At 44.0% G+C, this 23,266-nt stretch overlaps 1 protein-coding gene across 4 annotated transcripts in view; it reads right to left on the minus strand.

The window, feature by feature from the left end:
* The window catches only part of agrn (agrin), a 258,948-nt gene that overhangs the window by 20,406 nt on the left and 215,276 nt on the right, over positions 1 to 23,266 (minus strand). For all 4 annotated transcript variants that reach the window (XM_086278486.1, XM_086278488.1, XM_086278487.1 and 1 more), the window contains exons 18-30: positions 22,429 to 22,848; positions 20,178 to 20,303; positions 15,802 to 15,929; positions 13,071 to 13,185; positions 12,150 to 12,269; positions 11,585 to 11,950; positions 9,943 to 10,135; positions 8,052 to 8,267; positions 5,715 to 5,944; positions 4,016 to 4,150; positions 1,532 to 1,622; positions 1,071 to 1,235; positions 873 to 984 (exon numbers count right to left, since the gene is read on the minus strand). In XM_086278486.1, coding sequence (XP_086134612.1) covers positions 873 to 984; positions 1,071 to 1,235; positions 1,532 to 1,622; positions 4,016 to 4,150; positions 5,715 to 5,944; positions 8,052 to 8,267; positions 9,943 to 10,135; positions 11,585 to 11,950; positions 12,150 to 12,269; positions 13,071 to 13,185; positions 15,802 to 15,929; positions 20,178 to 20,303; positions 22,429 to 22,848 — 2,417 coding nt within the window. The remainder of the gene's footprint in view (positions 1 to 872; positions 985 to 1,070; positions 1,236 to 1,531; positions 1,623 to 4,015; positions 4,151 to 5,714; positions 5,945 to 8,051; positions 8,268 to 9,942; positions 10,136 to 11,584; positions 11,951 to 12,149; positions 12,270 to 13,070; positions 13,186 to 15,801; positions 15,930 to 20,177; positions 20,304 to 22,428; positions 22,849 to 23,266) is intronic.

The raw sequence follows: 23,266 nt of genomic DNA on the forward strand, positions 1-23,266 counted from the left end.
GGGTCTCTGCAATGAGCTCCATAACTAGTCTCAGCTCATCCCTTGCGTCCTACCAGCCCCCCACTCATCTTCGCTTTTCCCTTGCTCTCTTTCTTTAATAAGATTTTCTGCCTCCGTTGCTGGAGTAAAACACAATTACCATACGGACGATGGGGAGGCAGAGGAGGGGTGACTGAGCAGCGAGAGAGAGGGGAAAAAAAAGAAAAAAGCAGTGTTGCATCTTAGAGGAAGTTGATGGAGTTGACAGAGTGCATGTTCACAGTCACAAATTACACTGTTTAATATAATTGGATGACTTGCAGACTTATCAAACTATTAGATCGCCTTCATTTGGAACCATGCACCTGCTTTATTAGTCTAGTCGCCGGGTTTAAAATTTTCATTACGCACTCTCTCGCTGCTGCTATCTCCTTGATCTGCCTCCACCTCCCTAGGCAGCACCCTCAAAGGCTGGATTTATGAAATTGACTGTATACCAGCAGAAAAGGCTGCTTTTTGAATTTGGTAGGTAATGCTAACTTTTATCTCTAGAAAATCAGGAAGCTTGAAGAAGTATTACAAAATTAAGACTGCCCCTTCTATATTTACAGCTCTCCCTCTTGCATTGCTGGATTTCTGGAGATAGCTGCATACTTTAGGTTAGAACAAACTATACGCTCTGGGACTATGTACAAAAAAAATCAGCAAAACTGGGTAAGCAGTAACTTGGACACTACTTATAGGGGCATGATGTGGCGTAGATGAGGCATAGGCACACAGAGGGGTATATACACATATAAATACAGGCAGACATAAGGGTAAGGATAGCACTGGCCCCATGCTAAAAGCAAGATAACCATTAGCAGTAGCTTGGTGGGTTGCGGTTTTCTTACTGGTGCCTCTCCTCGGACAGCACCCTTCTTGTTCACCATGATCTCTCCTTTGCGGTTGGAGCGCTCCAGGTTGATGGTGTTCCACACATTCAGCTGGATCCGTTCTTTACTCCTGAATCACACACATGCACAGTTTTATATTTCTCTGTTTTCTTGTTTGATAACTTAAACCCTCTTAGATTCTCAAGTCGTGGTAACCTTATGGTGGCAGGTCCCTTCCCCAGGTCGTAGCGAAACTCCAGGAATCCACCGCTCAAGGACAGTGAGATGAAGTCTCCTCTTCCATCTGATTTTTGGCCGTTGTAAAAGATCAAACCATTGGAGTCGTTGGCCATGAAAACCACTGTCATGCTAACCTTTTGACTGCAGATGTAACAGAAGCAAAACACACACGTGAGTTTAAGAGGATCTCCTAGAAACATCTCCTAGATGTTTTTCTGTGTCTGGTGCATCAACACTGTTTCTCCAGTATATAAAGACATTGTATGTTCTACATGCTCACACTTAGACAGCATTACTTGTTTCCGTCATTGTCAGTTCAGTCCAGGCTTAAAGAAGGATGTTGGCTTTAGGCACAGAACAAGCTCAGTCTGTGAGACCTACGTGGTATCCGGTGTTCAATAATACATGTGGGTTTCACACTGAGGCATGGGACTTACCGCAGATCGTGCCCGTACAGATGTAGCCCCTTCAGCTCCAGGTAAGAGTCTCCGTTGAACAGTGGCATGTAAGCCCCTTGCCTCTCAACCACTGGGGGGAAAAAAAACAAAGAGACGGTATTGAACCGCAGTTGTCGTTTTTGCTGCTGACAAAATTGAAATTCAGGGATAGTCAGTACATCTTTGAAGAGCCTGTCAGCATTAAGGCGAGAGATGGATTTGTGTTTTTATAGCTTTTGGGATTAAGACTTTCTCCTGACGGAAATTCAAACAAAAAAATTAAATAAATTAAAAAACCCTTATGTCAGACTGATTACACAGCCCGCCACTGTATAACAAAGGACCTTTGGAGACATGCGGAGTTTAACACCACAGCCTGGGACCTATCAAATAATGTGGCTATTGTATTTTGGCAGGCCTTTTTACAAATTCATGTCTTAGCAACAGGGTCTACGTCTGGCTGTCCCGTCTTTTGGCTGTCTGGAGTGATTAGGACAGGCACTGTGCCATCCCGCTAACAAGTAGCTTGACATTAAAAATCATTCAAGTGTCACTGTGGGAGTATGTGTTTATGGTGTTGCTTGCAAAAGCTACAATCACTGAGAGGAATGTGCCACGCTAGATGCTCACACATATACACATACCTATCTATGTAGCCGGCAAGAAAGCTTTTACTCGTAATTGGCTGGGATTAGTCAGGATGGGGAAGGGAGACATAGAAGAGAAAGCTAATTAGCTATTGTGCAGAAGACTGCTAATGATGATGACGGCACGCACCGCGCAGGAGACGGAAAAAGAGTCTGGTGCACGCAACAAGGAATCCTTTGCTAAAGTGAACACTTTAAGAGCTTCTCAGAATGTAGTTTCCTATAGAGCAAGTCTGGAGGGTTTTTCTTGTTTTTTACCTAGCGCTCGAACTGAAAGCACATCGATCAATAGGTGAGCAGAGGGCAAGGCATTGGAAGAGGCTGGATGACCAGGAAAGCTGCATGATGCGTGGGTGACTGAGTTTGACGACTAAGAAAATTTCCGTCAAGTTAAAGTTTCCACAGCTGGTCTTTGGTCTTTAAGTCAGAAGCGGCATTTAGCGAGCCGTTGCTTCTATTGCTAAGTCAGTGGCAAGCTCTGTGGCAATTTTGTTGATGGTGGAGTAATGACACCCAATTAGTACTTCTAATAAACCCACAGTATCAAAAAATGAAATGGCAACAAGCAGCTTGAATACACAAAAAAGAAAATCTCACACAAAGACCTAGCTTAATGTAACTGACAAGCCCCCTTTTTTTGGTCTGTGTGTGTACTGCCTCAATCCTAATGATTGTGCTTCCATCACTAAATTGTAATGATTTACACTATGACAGGGTAAAAGCATTGAGTAAAGTAGGCCATTCAGTACTACTGGAACACCCTTGAGAAAAGTCCTTGACTGTGAATATTATAGCAGCGAGCTACACTGACAAACCCCTGGTGGAATTGAAATGGAAGCCACAGCTCAGCTAAACCTGCGCGCACACACGCGCACATGCTAAGATACAAACACTTCATATTACGACCAATTCACCTTCAGGCTTCTGATGAGAGCGCTATAAGCTACTTGTCTTTTTAACTGTTCTCAGTGCAGCCCTCAGAGGGGATGTCCGCCTGGCTGCCACCTTATCTCTGAGCTCCTCTCGGGGGCTGACACTCTGGCTGACTGACGCTCCCATTAATCACCGCGGGCAGGAAGGACTGATGCGATTAGTCATCTCATTGATTCGTGTGAAAAAAATAGCCTTTTGGAATGGGAGACGCTCCCGCTCACATGGCATTGATTTTGGTTCGCCTCAATTTATTTTAATCACCTGCTAACTTGGACTCGAGGCGAAGGAGAAAGAGGCTATTCCCATCTGGGTTTTTTTCCGAATTCCCAGGGTTACAAGGTTGCGCGTTTCTCTTTTGTTCAGGATTTGCATCGGAATATATTCTTTTTAATTCACACTTGCAGAAGTCAACTTCTGCAAGCATTCATGACAACATCTACAAAGGAAGGGAGGGATAAACATGAGTAGACTTCAGAATGCCACACCGCCCAAAGTGCTAATGATGAACTTCAAAAGGAGCTGAGCTGTGCTCCGGTCTTTTTCCCAGCAGCGGCCTGGTTCTGCCATGTGAAACTAAGTACCAACAAACATGTTTGAACACAACACCTGTGGGCAGAAAGGCAGGGAGGGAGGCTGCATCCTACCCACTAACAAGCGTAGCAGAGTCGATGTGGTGAATGGCCCGACGGGGCCAATCATCTACCTCAGTTCTGTATGCCACCAACCCTCCCTTTCCCTTCCACCCTGAAGGCTTTTGCACCCCCCCCCCCCCTTCTTCTGCATTTGATCTCCTTTTTCGATTCAGCGGGAATGGAAATGTCACAGAAGAGGGAAAATAGGCATGGAGGAGGGTGCTACACAGCAGACTCCAGACCAAAACTCTGTTGTGTCCGGGAGAGATTACCGTTCTCGCAGTGTCTTCCTTCACGTCCCATGGGGCACTCGCATTTGTAGCCTCCCTCGGGCTGTGCCTGGCACTGGGAAGACGGATGGCACCTGGTGGGGCTGCACGGGTCGTGGACGTCGGCACACGTTAGACCTGGATGTAGACACAAAAATGTCAGAAGGGAACCACCAAGGAAACATGCAACAAGCGCCAACGTATTCAACCACTGACTCTTTTGTATTCCACTTGAAACGAGGGGAAGACAGAAAAAGGAGAGAGAAGCGGGTGTATGAGGATTTCCTCTGTAATAGAGGTCATTTTCTAATAGGATTTAGAAATATTACACGTCCAGATTAAACAGTGGAGAGCCTTCCTGCCACGCCGCCATGTTTCTAGGCCAACGCCAACTGTGGGAAAGGCTAGCAGGCGTCTGGTGGATGATGGGTTTGCCCTCTGCCACAGCCCATCTGAATTCACCCGTTATTACTTTAGCAGTCAGAGCCTGTGGTGAGGCGAGTGCTTTAATGAACCCCATCCACGCTGAGCTCACAGGGCTCCCCCGTTTTCCTCACTCCTGCGTTTGGAAGCTGTATTTTATCCTCCACTCTTAGCTCCTCGCCACCATGGCTCTTTTTCACATCTATTCTTCCTCTCTCGTCTTTTTAACTCTATTACTCTCTCCCCTCTCGCATTCATCCAGCTGTCCTGACATGCCCTCCCTCTAACTACAACTCTTCCCGCCCATTTGTTCTGTCTTCTCTCTTTCTGCGATCTGTCCTGTTCCTTCGAGATAGCCAATCTCGGCCACTTTTAAATGGACATCGTGACAAAATTAACTTCAATCTGAGGGCGCAGGCATCGGTCCAATTCTCATTAACACCATTTGTTGTACACTGGGTTGCTAGCATAACTTCTGTCACAGCAGTGCTTCTTCAGATTTACATGCCTCCCCAAGCTTCTCAGCACCAACAAAAACATAAAGGCAACAGTAATACAACGCAATACTTTATTGATCCATATTGTATATTCAAGGAAAATGGCTCTTAAACCTCGACTGACAGGTTGTTTCAATAACCATTAACCTGCCCCCATTTGTGGGTGAAATCCTTTACTATTCGAGCATAAAAGTTAGATCTGACAATTAAATTGCTTCTTGTGTGAAACTTTCCGCGGTAAGCTGCAGTATAACCAGCGAGGGGCACGCTTGGCTAGGCCCTGCTGGTGTCTGCTCTTAACTATATTCTCTCTCTCAGCTGCTTGTTAGTTGCCATCTGCTGGAGGGAGAAAAAGACGAGGAAAGGAACAGTGGAAGGAGAGATAGGCCAAAGGCCAATCACAGAGAATTAGTTCAAAGTTTTTCGTGTTCCTTGCACTGCGTCAACATTTAAACTCCCATTTCTGTGCTGGACACACAGATTTGATAGTGTTTACAAAATGACTTGCAGCGCTGCTGCTGGGGGCATGAGTTACACTGTCAAATTAGCCTGTCAAGCTTACTTAGGATTTGTGAGTCAGGCATGACCACAGTGAATCCCTGTGGAGAAGGCAACACTGAGATGTATTAGCAGAATTTTAACTACAAGGTGTTAGGAAAGTTTGAAGATTACATATGAATAAGGCATATTTTCTACTTATTTCCCCACGCTTATACTGGAACCAACTTCTCAGAACTCCATGACTGTCCATAACTATTAGGAAAATCTGCTCAGCATCTTACCCCAGAATCCTTTGCTGCACTTGCAGTGGAACATCTCGGCCTCCTTCACCTGGCAAGCACCGCCATTCTTGCAGGGATTTGGCAGGCAGGGGTTGTTGCCGCATTCACCCACCCCGCTGCCGTACAGACTTTCGCCCCCGTTCTCCTGCAGGTTGAGGTTCCGGTTGTTGACATCTAACATACGGATGCAGCCCACCAGACCGACTGCCAACCCTGTCCTCTCCTTTACACTGAAGACAGACAGGGGGGAAAAAAAGTTACACTACTAAAGCTAACTGAATCACACTGAACCTGCAGTGAAGAAATGCCATACTCTATGAAGTATTATTAATACACTTCATTATATTTTCATAAAGGAAGAGCTAGATGAAGACTTTTCCAAATTCACCTCGGATGTTGACCTTTTTTTCTCGAACATCTGATCATTTCTGATCAAAATCAAACAAACTGGTTAATTACTACTATTACTGACACCGGCTTTGTACCAGGGATGCCACAATATCATATCACATAATTACAATCATTCACATAAATGGCATTATTTTAACCATAATTCCAAAAGAAGTTGGGACACTGTGTAAAATAGGTGTGTAATTAAAAATAATAATAAAATAATAAACATTTTATTTATATCACTTTCTCATATTTACCTCATATTTTATTCACAGGAAAACATGTGAAGTTAAAATGCACCATTTTAATTAAAACAAAAGGTCATTTTGATTGTGATGACAGCAACGTGTAGCATCACAAGAGAGACCAGTTTCCGGACTTTTGGGAGAGGAGAGTTATCCCATTTTTGTCTGATATAGGATTCCAGCTGCTGAACAGTCCTGGATCTTCTTTGTTATATTTTTATTTCATCCTCCCTATCGCTGCCAGTTCCACAGGCACTAATGCACCTCCATAGATCTCCTCTTTATTCTGGCGGACACAGCGTCCATGTTTTCCAAAAAGAGTGTCAAATTTCAAATCGGCTGATCACAGAACAGTTTTCCATTTTGTCTCAGTCCATTTTAAAGCTTTGACCCGGAGAAGACGACGGCGATTCTCGATCATGTTCACATATGGCTTCTTCTCTGCATTGTAGAGCTTTAAGCAGCATTTGTATAGTTAAAGCTCAGACACAGTGATTTGTGTAAGTGTTCCTGAGCCTGTCCAGTGATTTCAACATACTGTGCCCCTCTTAGACACCCTTTTTAAACCCAATCACGTCACCGACCTCTAATATGATTAACCTAATTAGTTGCAAAATTGCTCCTCCAGCTGTTTCTTTTTAGTACCACTTACTTTTCCAGCTGCCCTTCTCCAAACTTTATTGAGACACTTTGCTGCGATCAAATTGTTCGAAGACAAATGAGCAAGATTTTTCATTAATCAGTAAAATGTTTCCTGTGTTTAGATTTGCAAGTCACACTGTCCCAACTTTTTGGGAATTAGGGTCGTACATTAATTGTACACGTATAAATAAACAGGTCAAAACACCTTCCATCAACACAGTGTTAACTAAAACAATATTACTAGCATGGAGTGGGGGGCAGATAGTTTGAGTGTGTCCACAGGCTTGCAACTAATGACTCTAATACACTGCGATTTGATGCCTACTGTCCGTGTCCTCAGCTAGCTGCAAGCTCTGGGGCTGAAAAATGAAGCAAACAAAACAAATCCCAAAGTGCCAAAAACTGCAATTCTTTGAACTTCCGATTGAAGCTGTACTAAAAGCAGATTCCCGTGTTTAAATTCCCAACTTTACAGCAAATTTATGACTTAAACGTTTCTACTAATTTTATAACATGAAGAATTTTTTTTTCATAAAAGCAATTTATTTTAAATATTCCCATATTGTTATCCTCCTACTCTTTAGTGCACTTCTATTAAGACCAATGGATGAACAAGCAGCAGATGGGGAAAAAACAAATCGAAGATGGGGCCGCGCTCTATGAAACCATTCTAGGCAACTATCCTCACATGACTTAACGGAAGGTACCAGATGAATACAAATAACGGCAGTCGATTTATCAAAAAGCTGCACATGGCTAATTTTTCCCTCAAAAGTCTCCGACTAGGTTACGGGCCACTGAAGTGGGATTAACATTAGTTAACTCTACACTGAATAAAAAAATGGCAAATCAGCAAAATTAGCATAAACAGAAAACTTGATTCAGCAAAATTAGCATAAACAGAAAACTTGATTGGTGCCACTTGGAATTAGCTAGATACTGAATATATAAAAGCTGTAGAATGAAATATTAAAATGAGCCACAGATGATGGACTTTGTGTCTGCACATCACTATTAACACAATGGTGTGACTGTAACTGCAATTCCAAGGTCTTACTCTTGCTTGATGTCCTCAGGCACTCCTCCGATGAACAGGTTGGTGTCGAGGTTGAGGCCATCTGTGCCCCGTGGGCTCTCGCCCTCGATGTGTGGCTCGCTGTCCACGCTGAGCATGGCGTTTCGGCGGTTGCGAGTCACCACCAGCTGATGCCAGCGGCCTTGACTGATTTGAACTTTGCTGAGGGCCGTGCCTGTGCCCGAACCTGTGTTGAACCTGAAAAGGGATGATACAGAATAAGTTAGACACCTCACTTTACCAAAAGATCCCTCTATTTCTGCTGACTTTGATACTTTCATCAGGCAGGTATTTTATTTTTCAAAATATCCAACTTGACTACAATGACTACAAGAAATCTGCTCATAATGCTCAACAAGACAAAGGTGGAGGAAAGAAAGAAGATACAAAAGTGTTTATTTGGAATTTCAGACTGGAGCATGTGACTGAAATGACTGGAATCACATCCTCATTTTTAATTCAACCTTTTTTCGAATGAGGTTTTGTTGAGAGAAAAAGGCCGTATCATCACAGAAAAGAGCCGTCGTGTATGTGCACCCACACATATGGTAGCATTATCGCAACCTGAGAGCAATTATCTGCCACAAATAATTAGTTCTTCTCCCCACGTCTTGGATTTGCAGAGCTGTGGGTGGTAATCTCACAGCTGTATTTCTAGAATTGAGGCAGAGCTCTATTTGAAAGCACAAGTGACTAATGATCTCCTTTAGTTTGTTATTGATTTTACCCTGAATAGAGCAATCTAACCTGGCCAGGTTGGGAGAAACTGAAAGACCTTGCAGGGGTCAGGGTGAAATGTGAGAACCAGAAAGACAAGGGAAGCTAACATTAGAAATAAAAGGTCCGAAAAAGATGCACTGCAGCATCTCTAATTAGCTCATTCTTGTCTCTTCTGAAGATGTTCCCGTCCCCAAATGATTTTTTATTCATACGTCTCCGGCAGAGAGAAGAGATTAGTGCTAGTGTTTTTGCAGGTTTCTGGCAGGAAAAGTCTCGTCTCTCATGAGACTAGATAAGACCTGCAGTTACTGTCAGCTTCAGTTTAAAGTGTAATACTAGATATTTTGCCCACATAAATCTCCAGTGTGCATGTTAAAGGGGCAAAACACCAGTTTTACATCAGGATCAATTTCCTAACGGTGACCCAGCCTGACTTTAAGTCTGCAAATATACTCCATCCATTCCATGATGGAATAAAAGCTGTAGATGGTTACCAAGAAGGGATGATGAAAAAAACATCATTATTTGTTTGGCTACATTTGATTATTTATTCTTCTATTTTTTGCTTTGGTCCTAGAGTGATACTGCCCCCACCAGTGTTGACAACATGCACAAAAACACACTTGTACCACTTCAAACCTGACTGCTACATGCACAGTTCTGATGGAAAAGAGTCATTTAAAGCATCTAAGCTGAAATTTCTTTCTCATTCAATACATCTGTAAATACAAACACCACATTTTGTAAATACAGATTAGATTTTTCCTTTGTTTATCTGTGTGATTAAAGATAACATATAAAATGTGCACTTGGGACATTAGCATATATTCCCGAGTATATATTCCTTCCACCTGTAATCATGTGAACTGTAGCTTTTTCTTTTCCCGGCACAGCCGTTTTTCCGACATGTTTACTCACTGTAATTATTTGCCTCATTATCTTTAGTGCCGTCTCTTTGTTTTATTCTTATCTGCATCTGTTGTCAGCTGCTGCTGCAATGACCCGGTTTCATAGTGTTGATCATTAAAATTTCATCTTATTTTTGCCACGATGGATGTGAAAGTAAAAAGCCCACTGAATTCAATCAAAAAACAAAACATCAGGACCACTGATGTTAGCCGACAAGGTCCCTCTTAAATCAGCTGACGTTCACCTGAGCTCCACCCTGCCGTTGACCAGAGCAAGAGAGATGAAGTCCTTCTTGCGATCCTGGCCGTTGTAGAGCAGGATGCCGTCCATCTCAGAGGCTCTGAACTCCATGGCGATGCGGACAGTGTGGTACGCGCTCATGGTTGGGAAGGCCAAGTAGGACTGGCCTCCAAATGACGGGATGTAGTACTTGATCACTGTGGAGGAAAGAAGACAACGAGACATTCTCGTCATTATTATGTGATTTGCTTGATTGCGGTGTGAGAGAAGCTTCATGCACGTTATGATGCGTGAGCGGCACGTGACAGAAAATGAGAAGAATTCTGTTTATTTTACAGGATTGATGTTTTCACCAAAGGCTTGATAGGTTTATCAAAAGCAGAAGGTGCAGAAAGAGGAGCCATCGTGCACAGTCTCACACGCGTGCACACACAAACACACACAGGAAATGTTTGTTTTTTGTGAATCTACTTGACAATTCTGATTATTATCATGCATTATCTCTCCTGGGCTCCTTTTTTTTCCCACCGTCCATCTGTCTTCCTGTCCGTCTCTCTGAGGAGAACGGCATCTGATGAGCTCTCGCTTTTCTAATGACTTGATTGATCTCGGGGAGGCTGGTTGTGCAGTTTTGTGTGTATGCGTGCATGATTTCATTTAAGCACTCTAACGCAAAGATCCACACTGATTCTCACCAGCTAATCCCCATCAAAGCAATTAGTGTCAATTATCTTAAGACGCAGCTGCGTGAGGTTGCTCCCCATTTCAGAAAAATCCCAGAGTAGAGTAGGAGGGAAGAAAGGAAGGAGCTGCGCTTCTCTAAAAAGTTCTCCCAGGTTTATGGTTTTCTCTGCGGCCTCGGCTGGATTTTGTGTAGCCTTTGGTGCACGGCTCAGTGGTCGCTCATTTCTGAGATGTTGGGCCTGTCTGAATCACTCGAGATGAGCTTGAAGCGCAGCAGTTGGGGAGAAACTCAATCACACCTCAGCTCTTTATTTCCAAGGGTTTTCTTTTTTCTTCAACACCGACTGTAAAACTGACACTCTGTACAGTGCTGTGATTGCTCGCTGATAAACCGTCGAGCTTTATACGATCCAATAAATCCACATCTGTGGCCACATAACATTTCATTTACATATTTCAAAGCTAACTGAAAGTCATTACTCCCACTGCCAATTAAGGTGTCACCTTGCAGACGCTACAACCACGCCAAACCAAAGCATGACGCGGAGAATGCATTTCTTCTTTCGCTTTAAAATAGCGTTTTATTTGATCAAGTGTTTCTAATATTTGATTTTTTTCCTATTATAATGGTATGTTTCTGCTACTTTATAAATACATCAAAGCACTTGAAGATGTGGTTAGTAGTGATTATAAAACAGCTAAAAAGCATGATTGGCACAATGAAAAGTGGAGTGCCTAAAACCCACTTAGCTGCTGCAAAATCTCTGTAACCGTTAGCCTTTGGTGGGTTCTTTGAAATTGCTAATTGCAAAGTAGCAAATTACAGGGAAAGTCTGTCTGAGCTCATTTTCTTAGATGAGTCTGAAATAAGCCGAGACTTTGAAACTTTTGATTTAAGAGTAATCAGAAATATGGCAAAAGATACAGTTCCTAAAGAAATTGAAAACTCTGTGCTGACCCACCCTTCTCGCACACAGTCCCTCCGCGGCCCGCGGGGCACTTGCAGTTGAATTCGCTGCCGTTTTCCTCGCACGTGCCTCCGTGGAGACAGGGGTGGGAGTCGCAGGGCTTCTGCAGCACCTTGTGGTAAGGCCTGGTTGTGAAGCGGGCAACGGTAGTGGCTGGAGGCAGGGCAGTAGTGGTTAGAGGCGAGGTAACCGGCACCAATTTATGTCTGCCGCTGAAGGGCCTGCGGGTGGTGGCTGTCGGTCGACGGGTGATGTAAGGGGAAGTTGTAGGAGGCCTGGTCGAGGTGGTGGGAGCAGCTGTGGTGACTGACGCTGTGGTGGTAGTGGTAGTGGTGGTGAAGATGGAGATGGAGGACAGGCCTGTCAACAGAGGTGGTTGGAGAACAAAAGGATTTGGAAAAAGGAAATAAAAGGGACATTAAAGTATGTTGAGCCTGCGGTTCTGAGACTTTCTATTCAAGACCTGTAAAACCTTTGATAAACTACCTCATGAATAACTTAAAACTCCCTTTCATTTTATTAATCCCTACACACTCCTGTTAAGTCCACACTGTATTACCATAATTGGTGAAGCGAATATTCTCATCCTCCGGCTTCTTCACAGAGATGCTGGTGTCTTTGGAGGCCTTTAACTGTTTCAGCAGGGCTCCTACGATGTCCTCCACGGTGAATCTTGTATCTACAACAAACAAGAGGTACAAGCATTTAGAGCAAGGCCTCTGAGGAGCACTCCAAAGCAAATACAAGGCTTGAGCTCCTTAAATGTTAAAAGGGATATATCAAACAGCCCTATGTATGACAGTTGGGAGGGTCTCCGTGGACCTCTTGTCCTCCAGCCGTTGATTGTCCGGCTTTTTTCCAGATGAATTGGTCTCATAATGTTCGCCGCAGATGTTTGCTTTACAGGCCATGGAGGAGCGGCACATAACGGCACCCGATAACCCACGTGAAGGATATCAAGGACACTAAATGAGGCTCATAAAACAATGGAATAAAAATAAAAAGGAACGGAGGAAGCTGATGTTCTGTGTGGTAGTTTAAAGAAGCAGCTGCTGCATATGACCCAAGATCCAAGAAAAGTATTGTAACATGATGATATTTAGACAATACCCAATTCCTTAGATATCCTGCAGGTCCTTCAGGTTTTAGATGTGTCCTTGATCCAACACAGTTGATTTAAATGGCTATATGACCTGTCTTGAAGTTCTCCAGATGCCTGGGAATGAACTATTTATTTGATTCAGGTGTGTTGAACCAGGGTTATATCTAAAACCTGCAGGACACCAGCCCTTGAAGCCTGGAGAGCCCCACCCATGGTTTAAAGCACGTGTTGTGCAAATTTCAGAAAGCAAGACTATCCAAGCTCATCTATTTACAAGATGCCTATTTTTCTACTAAAAATGTATTCATATCTCACACACCCTCCTCGCTGAAAGCCAAATGCACAAAGCTCATCTATCTCTCTATAAGGATCTCTCACCTGGTTTGAAGTGAGCCTCGACATAGGCCAGGATGGAGTTGCTGGGCGCCAGGTTACGGACACGAACGCTCATAAAGTCTTTGTGCACCGCCGACTTCCTAAACAACTCATTGAGCTGAGGAGAAGAGAGAGAGAGCGAGAAAGAGTGGGAGGAGAGAACGGACAGACAGAGGAGATGATAAATGAGGCCGGTAATGAGCTCCACGCTATCACGGCAGCGAGTCCAATTCCAGAAGACTGTACCCTATCTCTGAGGAAGAAAGAAGCTGCCTCTCAAATTGGGGTGCATGGAAGGAACCCATTGGGTGTGGGTGCACAAACTGACATTTAGCTGCTGCCCTGGCATTAATTATTGGAACAAGTTTTCAGGAGGAGCTAAGATAAATGTTGAGCTACCCTGACATTATGATTGGTTTTGCTACTGATGCTCGTTACTGTGTGCACGTTGTAACAGCCTGAAGAGCTCTTTATGAGGTTTGACTGAAGTGGGATTTTTTAAAATCAGCCAACAGTGATATTTTAACAGTTATAAATACTGACGCTGCCTTTTAACCCCAAATCTGGATGAGTATTTTCTCTTAAAAATGGGCCATTTTTATGCTAGAAGTAAAAAAAAAAAAAGAAGTTATGTGCACTAGTTTAAATTGTGAATGTATCACATGATGTGATTCTTTTTATTAAAAGTGACCTATTCATGATATGTACACTGTAAATCAGCAAGTCCTCAGACAATAATGAGGTGAGAGCTGATGGAAGAAGCAAAAATATTTAAAAAATAAAAACAAAAAGCTGCTAATCAGTGACAATGAGTGACTGAGTGGACTTTGTTGGGTTTGAGGATTCAGTTTGTTAAAGATGATTTCCTTCATGCATTAAATGTCTCTAATTTGTGGGCTGAGGTGTGACAGCAAAGTCGAAAAATAAAATCCTCCAAAACTGGCTTAGTCACGGTGGGCAAACTCTCCCGTGGACACACGGTCCTCAAAACCACCTGGTCTTTCTTTTCCGCTTCCTTCTCTTTCTCTTCCACGTGTTAATTTATCTGCAAATTACAACAGGTTGTTCTGTCAGTGAAACGAGCGGCGGGCTGATTCGCCTTCTTTCTATATACCCGTACGTTCAAGTGAATGTGTCCTGGCGTGTATGCTCTGCATGTGCTCAGTGTGTGTGCTGGAAGATGAATAGGGGGTGGTTGGCGTCAAGTGGCACACTAGGCTTCAGAGACACACAGGCTGATAGTGTTAATGAACACACATGCACGTACACACACACTCACAAATCACTGTGAGGTAGAAGATTAGGTCCCAGTGGGGCATAGTGACACAATTCAACAGCTGGTACATGTGTACTGTGTACCTAAGCGCGCGCACACACACAAACACACAAAGTTCCCATTTCATCAGAGGAGCAAGACCCTGGCTTGACAACAGAGACATTTGTTCAAAGGTCTAAGCTCAACATAGAAAACGGACAGTGGAGAAATTCAACCAGGGTAACCAACACGAGCCAAGCTGTGATTACTGTACAGGCTCTGTGCCCGCCTGGGTTTTGGCTACAGCTACTGGCATCGTGACCATCCAAACTTATGAGACTCATATCCAGAATAAGGACTTGAGTTTTCAAATAGCCGAAAAATCATAATTAATCTCACATGAAAAGCTGCTTTTTGAATACTGTGAAGTGTCTGGCAAGCAACTGACAAATTATTCTTTAAACAAGTCTGCAGAAAGCTGTTATTTATTTATTTTATGTATTGGTCTTAAGCTTGAAGAATTTCTTTGTCTGTTTATTTAGGCCACATTCTTTGGACGTTATTAATACTTCTGTAGTATATATATATATATATTTGTGTGTGTGTATATCTGTGTGTAGATATGTATATAAGTCTCTGGAATTCCTATTTTGATGTAAATGTTCAGGGGAAAAAAGGAAAAATAGAATGGTAAATCTTAATATCTTCACCTGTGTCAGGCAGGTACATCTGAAAATGTTATTCAATTTCTTTACATATTCATGTCTACAGATCACAGATTATAAGAGAATTCTAATATTCCCCTTTTATTAAAAATCAAATATCAGATAGGCCACGTTGTCTGCCTCTGATATGATGTATGTTCCTCTCTAAGTGCAGCCAGCCAGCAAAATGTGTAGTTTCTTCTTTTTTTTCCTTTCTTTTTATCATTGTTGTTTTTTTCTATCAGATGTCAGAGCACAGAAATCACTCCAGCTCAGTGTGGCAGAATATTACTCAGCTACTTCAGGGGTGTCAAGTCTGTAAAACGTGCGATGAAACCTGCCTGAAGGAGCTGAAAGAATCTGATTAGTCTGGCTCTCGGGAAGAGTTTTAGTGTGACACGATGCTTTGAGTGTTGTCTGAAAAGGTTTCCACTCATGACAAGAACATTCTTGGGAATACTAGGAGAATTTTGTAGCATTACTCTCCAAGTTTCCCTAATGGCAACAGTGGCAACTGTCATTTGAATCAATTACATCAAAGCAGTTTTAATTTATACTTTTTCTGGACACTTTTTTGACACTTGAGGACAGCAGAACAAGCTGGAAAAACAGCAAAGGGCATTAGGACATTTAAAAGTACTTTAAACCTCATTAAAAAGCTTATTTAAAAAGCTGAGAGCTAGCAAAGGGCAGTATAAGCTGAGAGATGTAAATGTGGATTCTTTAATCTATTAATTAATCATGAAATCGTGTGACAGCAAATTCAGCCACTTACAGCGCCCTCTATGCTGCGGGCTGTCTCTCCAAATAGCTCGGACTTGGGGTCCTCCATCTCAGGTGTGTAGATCAGGTCCTGGCCATCCACCTGGTCCAGGTGCAGGGAACCGCTGAACCTCATGGTGGCTGGAAGAAGAAGAGAAGATACAGAAACACTGTGGCTCAAGCCCTCTTCTTTCACTCATTCCCCGCTGCCATCCCCCTCGTTTCAGAGCAGTGCCAGTTTTGGGTTAGTGATGGATTGTGTGTTTGTGTGTGTTTGACAAGGAGGGGTTAGTGAAGTGTGTTGCTGATCGTCTGGGGCTTTAAAAAAGGTCTGCAGTTTGGCCATTAAAGGTAGAGGCGGTGGATTTGTGGTGGTGGAACAGGTGGACTGTGAAATATGACAGAAGAGATGAACAGAAGGTGGAAAAATGGGCCAGTTTTACCAGACCGAGACTCGTCCCCAAAGCTGGCCGTGCCATGGAGGGCTGGGTAAAAAGACAACAAGTTAGACAGACACACAAACACATGGAGGAAAAAAACAACACACACTAAAGTGAAAGCAACCCACGGGCACTCAAAATAGTGCCTTCCTCAGCAAAGAGAAAGCCTCCCTGTGCGACCTTGGGGGTTATGTTGTCCGACATCTATCAACTCTATATGGTTTCTCGGTACTGCCGCCAGAGACGTGCAGTGCGATATAAAGCTGAAAGTCGAAGGTGTTTATGTGTGTGGTGGAGAACGGAGGAGTTTCTGTGCCGCTCATAATCAGCAGAACAAATTGCCCAAATCAATCATGGCAGCCCCTGCCTGAGCAATGCCAGAGAGAACAGGACGAGCACTTGTATGATTATCGTGAAAGATAGTCATAATTGTCTCCTTAATGGAGGCGGACCCATGACTGACACAGCCTGGTTAAAATTGCATGAAAAGGACAGCAGAAACTACCGATACACACACAGGCGCGCGCCGCCGCCCTCTCGCTCCCCTCCCTCACCATCTACAGTACTTTCACGGGCAGCACACATCGATTCACAAGTGACGGTGGCCATAAAATAGAGGCAAATGGACACAGTTTGGAGAGGGGTAAAGAAAGAAAAGAGAGGGGGGACAAGCGAGATCTGACTTCTAATCTGCAAAGAAGACAAACATCAGAAAGGGTGATTTTCCAGACCACTGCCGTGACGGACGTAAAGAGAGGGAAAGAGAGTGATAAAAAGACAGACAGAGCTATTTGGCTATCAGATTCTAGTGAACTGTAAAATGTAATGGATATGTCAGACTTCCCCAGGCATATGGAAGAGTTTATAGTATCTGGAGCTCAGTGTGCCAATAACTTTCACATTAGCATTTGGCAATTATCCCCGATGCCATTAAATTTAACATACGCAGGACCTAGAGTCATTTTTTTATATTACACTATACTGGGAAATATACCCAATGCAATCTATAACCAAGGTGTTTAATTTTTTTAAATATGTCAGTGTGGGCTAAACCAAACCTTGAGCCTTTTCCACATGTGATGTCCTAATAATCTGAACAACGAACAATTATTTTTTCCCCCCGTGAGACAGCCCGTCAGATATCAATAAACTGTGTCGTACAATGAAATAGCAGCCGATGCACGAGGCAGAGGGACGTGTCATTTCACTTCTAATGAGCGGGAGATTGGCTGAGGCCTTCTCGGGAGAAGAAAAAAGAAAAAAAATCCAGCGTATTGATCAGCTTATTGCGCAGCTCGGTTTTATTGGTAATAACACTTGAGCTGAATGAAGTATCGATCGCCGGTGTGCCGTCATTGTTAGCTGGGATAAATATTTACAGGCTTTTGCAGATTCGTTTTAACAGTTCTCTTGTAGCCCGAGCTTGTTTCTATCATCAGCCGGATTCGAGGCTAAATGTCACAGGGTTCAACCTCGACAGAACCTTTCATGTTTCACCTCTCCCTGCCTGTAAATTCTGTGAAAGAAATAAATGGCGTAGGGCTCTGGATGGGCAAAGGTGGCCTCATATCTTTAGGTCATGTTGCAGACTGAGTGGCAGTAAATTCTGCTGGTTTATTGAAAGGCTTAGGGGACCTTCACCGTGCCAGAAATGCAACTCCATGCACTAATTTGTGGCCCGAGCTCTTTCAAGTCATGACCCAAAGCTCCCCCGAGAGCCAGAGTGAATCCCTCTTTTCACAATCAGTCAGACTACCACGGCTAGGACAAATAGACGGCAGATTTCAACCGAGGGATGGAGAGAGAGAGAGATAGAGAAATGAAGGGAGAGAGAGAAGCCCTTTATCTTTATGAACTGAGTGTGGCAGGAGTCACTGATTGGTACAACAGCGCTCGTCGGCCCCTTCTAGTCTCTGGGCTCACTCGCTGCTCAACTCCAGAGAGAAATGAACTGATGCAAGACTGGATTGAGATTGACTGGTTTGAGAGAGAGCGAGAGACAGAGAGAAAAGGTGACAAAGAGCTCAGAAGGGAACTAAGGAACAGTGGCGCGGACTGATAAAGAGAAGAGCGCACGTGAGGGTGTAGGGGTGCGAATTCAAGAGGAGAGGGAGATTAAAAGAAAAGGAGCGAGGGTGAAAGAAGAGAGGAAAGAGCGTTCAAGAGTCTCGAGCAAAACAAGAGAAAAGGAAACTCGCTGAGGATCTGTTGGTTATGACTAATATCAGGGCGAGACTGCAAAGTGTTGCAGAATTCATAAAAATGGATTACCAAGGTCAGACTAATGGTTTCACTGTTTCTGTTTTTCTTTTTTTTTTTATTTCCTGCCACCTGTCAATAAGCTCATTTACATATGATAGAAGTGATTCATAAAAACACTGCTGCAGAGAAAAACCAAAAAACACCACCTGTTCTGAACAATTAAGCCAAACGCTCCGATATCCCGATTTGTAAAGTCAACATTAGAGGTGTAACACGAGGCAAATGGTGGCTAATGTTTAGAAACACAATACTGAAAATTGGCCCTTTGCCCGACTCACCGAGCGAAACAGACAGCAGCGGTGGTCGAGCGAGCTAGATAATGACTGAATCAGTGAAGACAGGGAGCAGGCTTAGAGTCAGGAATGATGGTATGTTTTGATTCTGGTGGCACAAAGAAACGCATCCACTCTTCCTGTTGCGCGGGATGGTGCACACATTGTGCGACTGTGTGTGTGTTGGCGACAGACATTCAGACTCGCAGCTATTTATACGTTTCTTACCTAAACAGCGAGCAGAGCAGAGAGACGGAAACAGCCATATAAGCCGGTTTCCATGTTTTTTGTTTGTTTTTTTACTTCTGTCCTCATATTCTGTGTGCTACTATTGGCCGGCGCCTGTGCTATCCACCTACAGCCAAGCGACTGCATCCCAGAAACCTTCTGAACACAGCAAAATCAGAAGAAATAGGTCTCCACAGATAAAACTCCCACACACTTTATATGTCATAAGTGATGATTAAGGAGGATTTTTTACTGTATATTATACTTTTAAATATTTATATATATTGTTGTTCAATTTTCACATGTCAGCAAATGAATACAGACTGAAATAGATGGAAAGCAGTGCCTCTCTGAATCACGACACTGGCAGACTGACAATGACGAGTAGTTGATTTCTTGCACTTTTGTGCAATTATTCTGACTGTGTTTCACGAGTTAACTGAGAGTCACTTTAATTATTGTAATAACAGAAATTGTCCTCCGACACAGTATTCCTTAACAATATGTTGTGCGGATAACTCTGTCTGGATCAATAATCCATTGCAACACTATTTTTAGCATTTTGCACTTTTTTTCCCTCTAAAGCTCAAGACAGCACATCAATTACTGATGTCTGGGGCAAAACAGCGCGAGGCCACGCAAACAGAGGAGGACGACAAGGACTTCCTCAGGCAGCAGAGGTTACAGCTGGAAAATTTGGGTTTTTGTTTTGTTTTCTGCTTTAAATATGGAGCTGTGACACGATTAGTTTGGAGGAAGAAGAAACTGCCAACAAGTCCCTCTGAAACCGTCGTTACCACATTTGAGTGTGTGTGCTTGTTAAATAAGGTGACACAAAGCGTTCAGTGGTGAGCTTTGCAGAGAGATGTGTTAGCTGCTCTCTTCTGCTTGCAGCCTTTACACTAAGCTAATCACCTCCTGGCTCCAGCTCCATACTTAATGCACAGGCATGAGAGCGGTATCAGTCTTCTCATCTCACTATTGGAGGGAAAGCCAATTACTTTTCTCAAAAGACCCATGAAAGGCGCCCTCCATACAAACAGAGCCCGAGCTTCTGCGACTCAAAGCAAGAGCTACAGAAGCTGGTGAAACAACAGCAACAGACAGAAGACGCAGAAGACAGCCGGGAAGATGTTTAGGTAATTAGAGAGTAAAGAAAGTCGTTTTCAAAGGTGTGCTTGACTTACAGGGGCAGTTGGCGCCCTCTGGAGTACTGGATGGTGTCTTGCCATCAGGGCAGCAGCCGAACTCTGTGTTGTCGCAGGACGACCTGTCCTCAAGTGTGGGTAAAGTGGTGCTCGCCATTGTGGGACCTGAGGGTGATACACAGAGGCTCATAATAGTTCATGAAACGTTACAGCTTATGTAGGAAACCCAGAACAGAGCTACAATTTTTAGGCACTCAACACCAGCAGTGATTCCAAGGTCAAAAACCTACAATTCCAACTTTCTCTCACGTCTACACACATTTGTGTGTTTGTTTTAGAGTGCTGACCAGTGATTGGACACTAATAAAGGCATCTGTCAGGAGTGATTATGTGGCATTTTCACTAGAACTGATTGTACACCTGGATCTCTTTTTGTCAGGTAGAGAACACTTAATGGGGAGTGTTGCCAGTCATCTCACACATGGCTCACTTTTAATGATGGGAGGATGTGATAACTGCTCGCTGCAGATTGGGTGAGTTTTACCTTCAAGGAGTCCCAGGAGGACAAAAACAACATACACTCGTGTTTGTGTTACTGTCACTGCATATCTGGCTATCTTGGGACATTACAGACATAAAAGTGGCTCGGCTTGCTCTATCTGAAGAATGAGTGTGTATATAACAGCGGCGAGCTTCGGTCCACTCTAATGATGGTGTTGGCGGAGGGGGAGTTGTCTCGGTGTCGAGGCGGTGCACTTTATGGCCGCGGAGAGATTAGAAATAATCGTCGAGGCAAAGAGCTAGCGGCTAAACAAGCCATAAACACGTCAGAGGCGAGGGACGTCCTTCTCAAGGACATGCGGTCAAAGGATGTGGAAGGAGGAGGGAGGAGGGAGAAGGGGGCGGGGCAGAAGGTGGGAGGAGGCTGGGGTTTATGGGGCATCTGCTGGCATGTGGTCTGCACATTTACAGAAGCATCGGGCAGTGCAACTCCTATGGAAGCCATGAAAGCTGTCAAATAAACACAGATAAACACAGCGACAAATACACACACAGATTTGTTCGGATTGCAAAAATACCACAGGCACAAAAATGTGAAAAGGTGCACCTCTGACCTACTCACATTTGTATGCTCAGATGGTGACATGTGCACTCTGGATTGGACAAACACAGTGACACGAGGAACAGGAGATAAGACTAACACACACACACACACACACAGACGCAAACACACAAAACAGATGACGAAACAGATTAGTTCAGTATTTCAATATCCAAAACTGTCCTGGAAAATCGTCTAATCAAACAATCACAAACTGACTGTTGAAAAAAAGGAAAAACATCCAGGCACACTTGGGTACACATTCATACGCACACATATACACACAGTCACAAGACGCCAGGTCTCCTTTGCAGACAAGCTACATGCTCCTTGCATCACCGAGCACTCTGGTCAGCCTCTGACAAGAGAATAAATCTAAAACTCGGGGAGCAGGAACGAGAGGAGAGGGGGAGCAGGAGGAGGAGGAAGAGCCGAGGAAGAGCACATTGGGGCCTTGCCGTTCCATCAATCTTATCCTGTTACTGCGAGCTGTCAGGTGAGGTGGACAGACGGATGGAAGGCAACATCAGAAAAAAAGAAAAAAATCAAAAAGAGAGCACTGATTGAAAAGTCTTAGTCGTCCTCTTGTTGTTCAACCAGAGGCCCGGTAACCGCCAGAGCCCAGGAAGGCATGTCGGGAAAGATTTGAGACTAGTCATGTGACAAGGTATGCTGGCTCATACACTCGCACCTCAACCTCCCAGTCACATCAGCCTGTCAAGTCAGGCTCCAGAGATCCTGAGATGCGGACCAGCAGTTCCATCTAGAGTGTATTTTACAGAGCTTGGGTTTTGTTTTGCTAGCTGTTGAGAGCTGGTGGAATGGGAGGAAGAAAAACGCATGGGCGATGTAGCAACAGTGAACCATGCAAATACATTCTTTTCTGTCTGAAATTGAGATATACATCTTATGCAAGTGGAAATGACACTAACAGCACCTGTTGACAAAGATTTCTCTTCCCTGCCTGCCTGCCTGTGACATTTGTCTCCTCAAAAGCAATTTGCATACAAATACATAAGCCTGTGCCTATTTTTCATTTTCAATTAACAGATGATGGCATGAATGCATTATGATGTGAACTAAGAGGAGACTATGAGTTTGACCAGCCCCTTTTTTGAGAAAAACCTCCCCTCCCTACACACACACCCAAAGCTTTATGGATAATGAAGTGAAAGAGCAGGGATTTACCGACAGTCTCCTCGGCCCCACTGGCCTCCGTTGGGATGCCGCTGCTCTCTTCTTCAGTCGCTTCGTCCCCGCTTGGATCCCCACTACCCGAGCCTTCGAAGGAGACTGCGGCGGCCGAGGGAATTGGACCGCTGCGAGAGGATGTGGAGGCGGCAGCGGTTGGGCTGGGCTGCGGCGCTTGCGGCTGGATGTGGGTGGAGTGGTGGCTGGTTGCTTGCGCACTTTTTTGTGTAGGGGATGGAAAGGGGGTGGTGGTCGCAGGTTGCTCGAGGGTTTCGATCCATGGAGGCGGGACGCCGTGGACCATGTTAGGATGGAAGGGTGCGACGGTGGTGATGGTGGTGGCGGCAGCAACGGTTGCGCTTGGGGTGGTGGCGGGGGGGTTTGGGGTGGGTCGATCTGCTGGCTCAGAGATGGTTTCTGGTGGAGGGAAGGGGAGGAAGCAAGGAATGGATGAATGACTGAGCATAGATGGAAGTGTTGGACTTTGTTTTACTTAACTGCAGTAAAACCTCAAAAATCACACCAGAGGAAATAAAAAAAAACATAATTAGCCAATAAACCATAACAAAATCACTTAATGATTATTACAACCTACTGCTCACTATAACTTTTTTTCACTCACTATAACTCCTGTATTCAGTGAGTGATTATGTCTCTTCTAATCTTCTAACCCATCTCCCCGATGTTCACCAGTGTCATTAAGTAATTACATTAGAAACCACACACATACACAAACAGGCCTGTTTGTACAAGCAGCCCGTGATTAAAAAGCCTGCAATGGATGAGATGTCAGAAATCTTTGTTTCAGGGGTCTTAAGAGTGAAAATGGAATATG

Source organism: Aulonocara sp. 'chitande type north' Nkhata Bay, linkage group LG20 (assembly GCF_057382095.1).
Source record: "Aulonocara sp. 'chitande type north' Nkhata Bay isolate Kocher_YH1m ecotype deep benthic linkage group LG20, A_spYH_male_GT1.1, whole genome shotgun sequence".
NCBI classification, from domain to species: domain Eukaryota; kingdom Metazoa; phylum Chordata; class Actinopteri; order Cichliformes; family Cichlidae; genus Aulonocara; species Aulonocara sp. 'chitande type north' Nkhata Bay.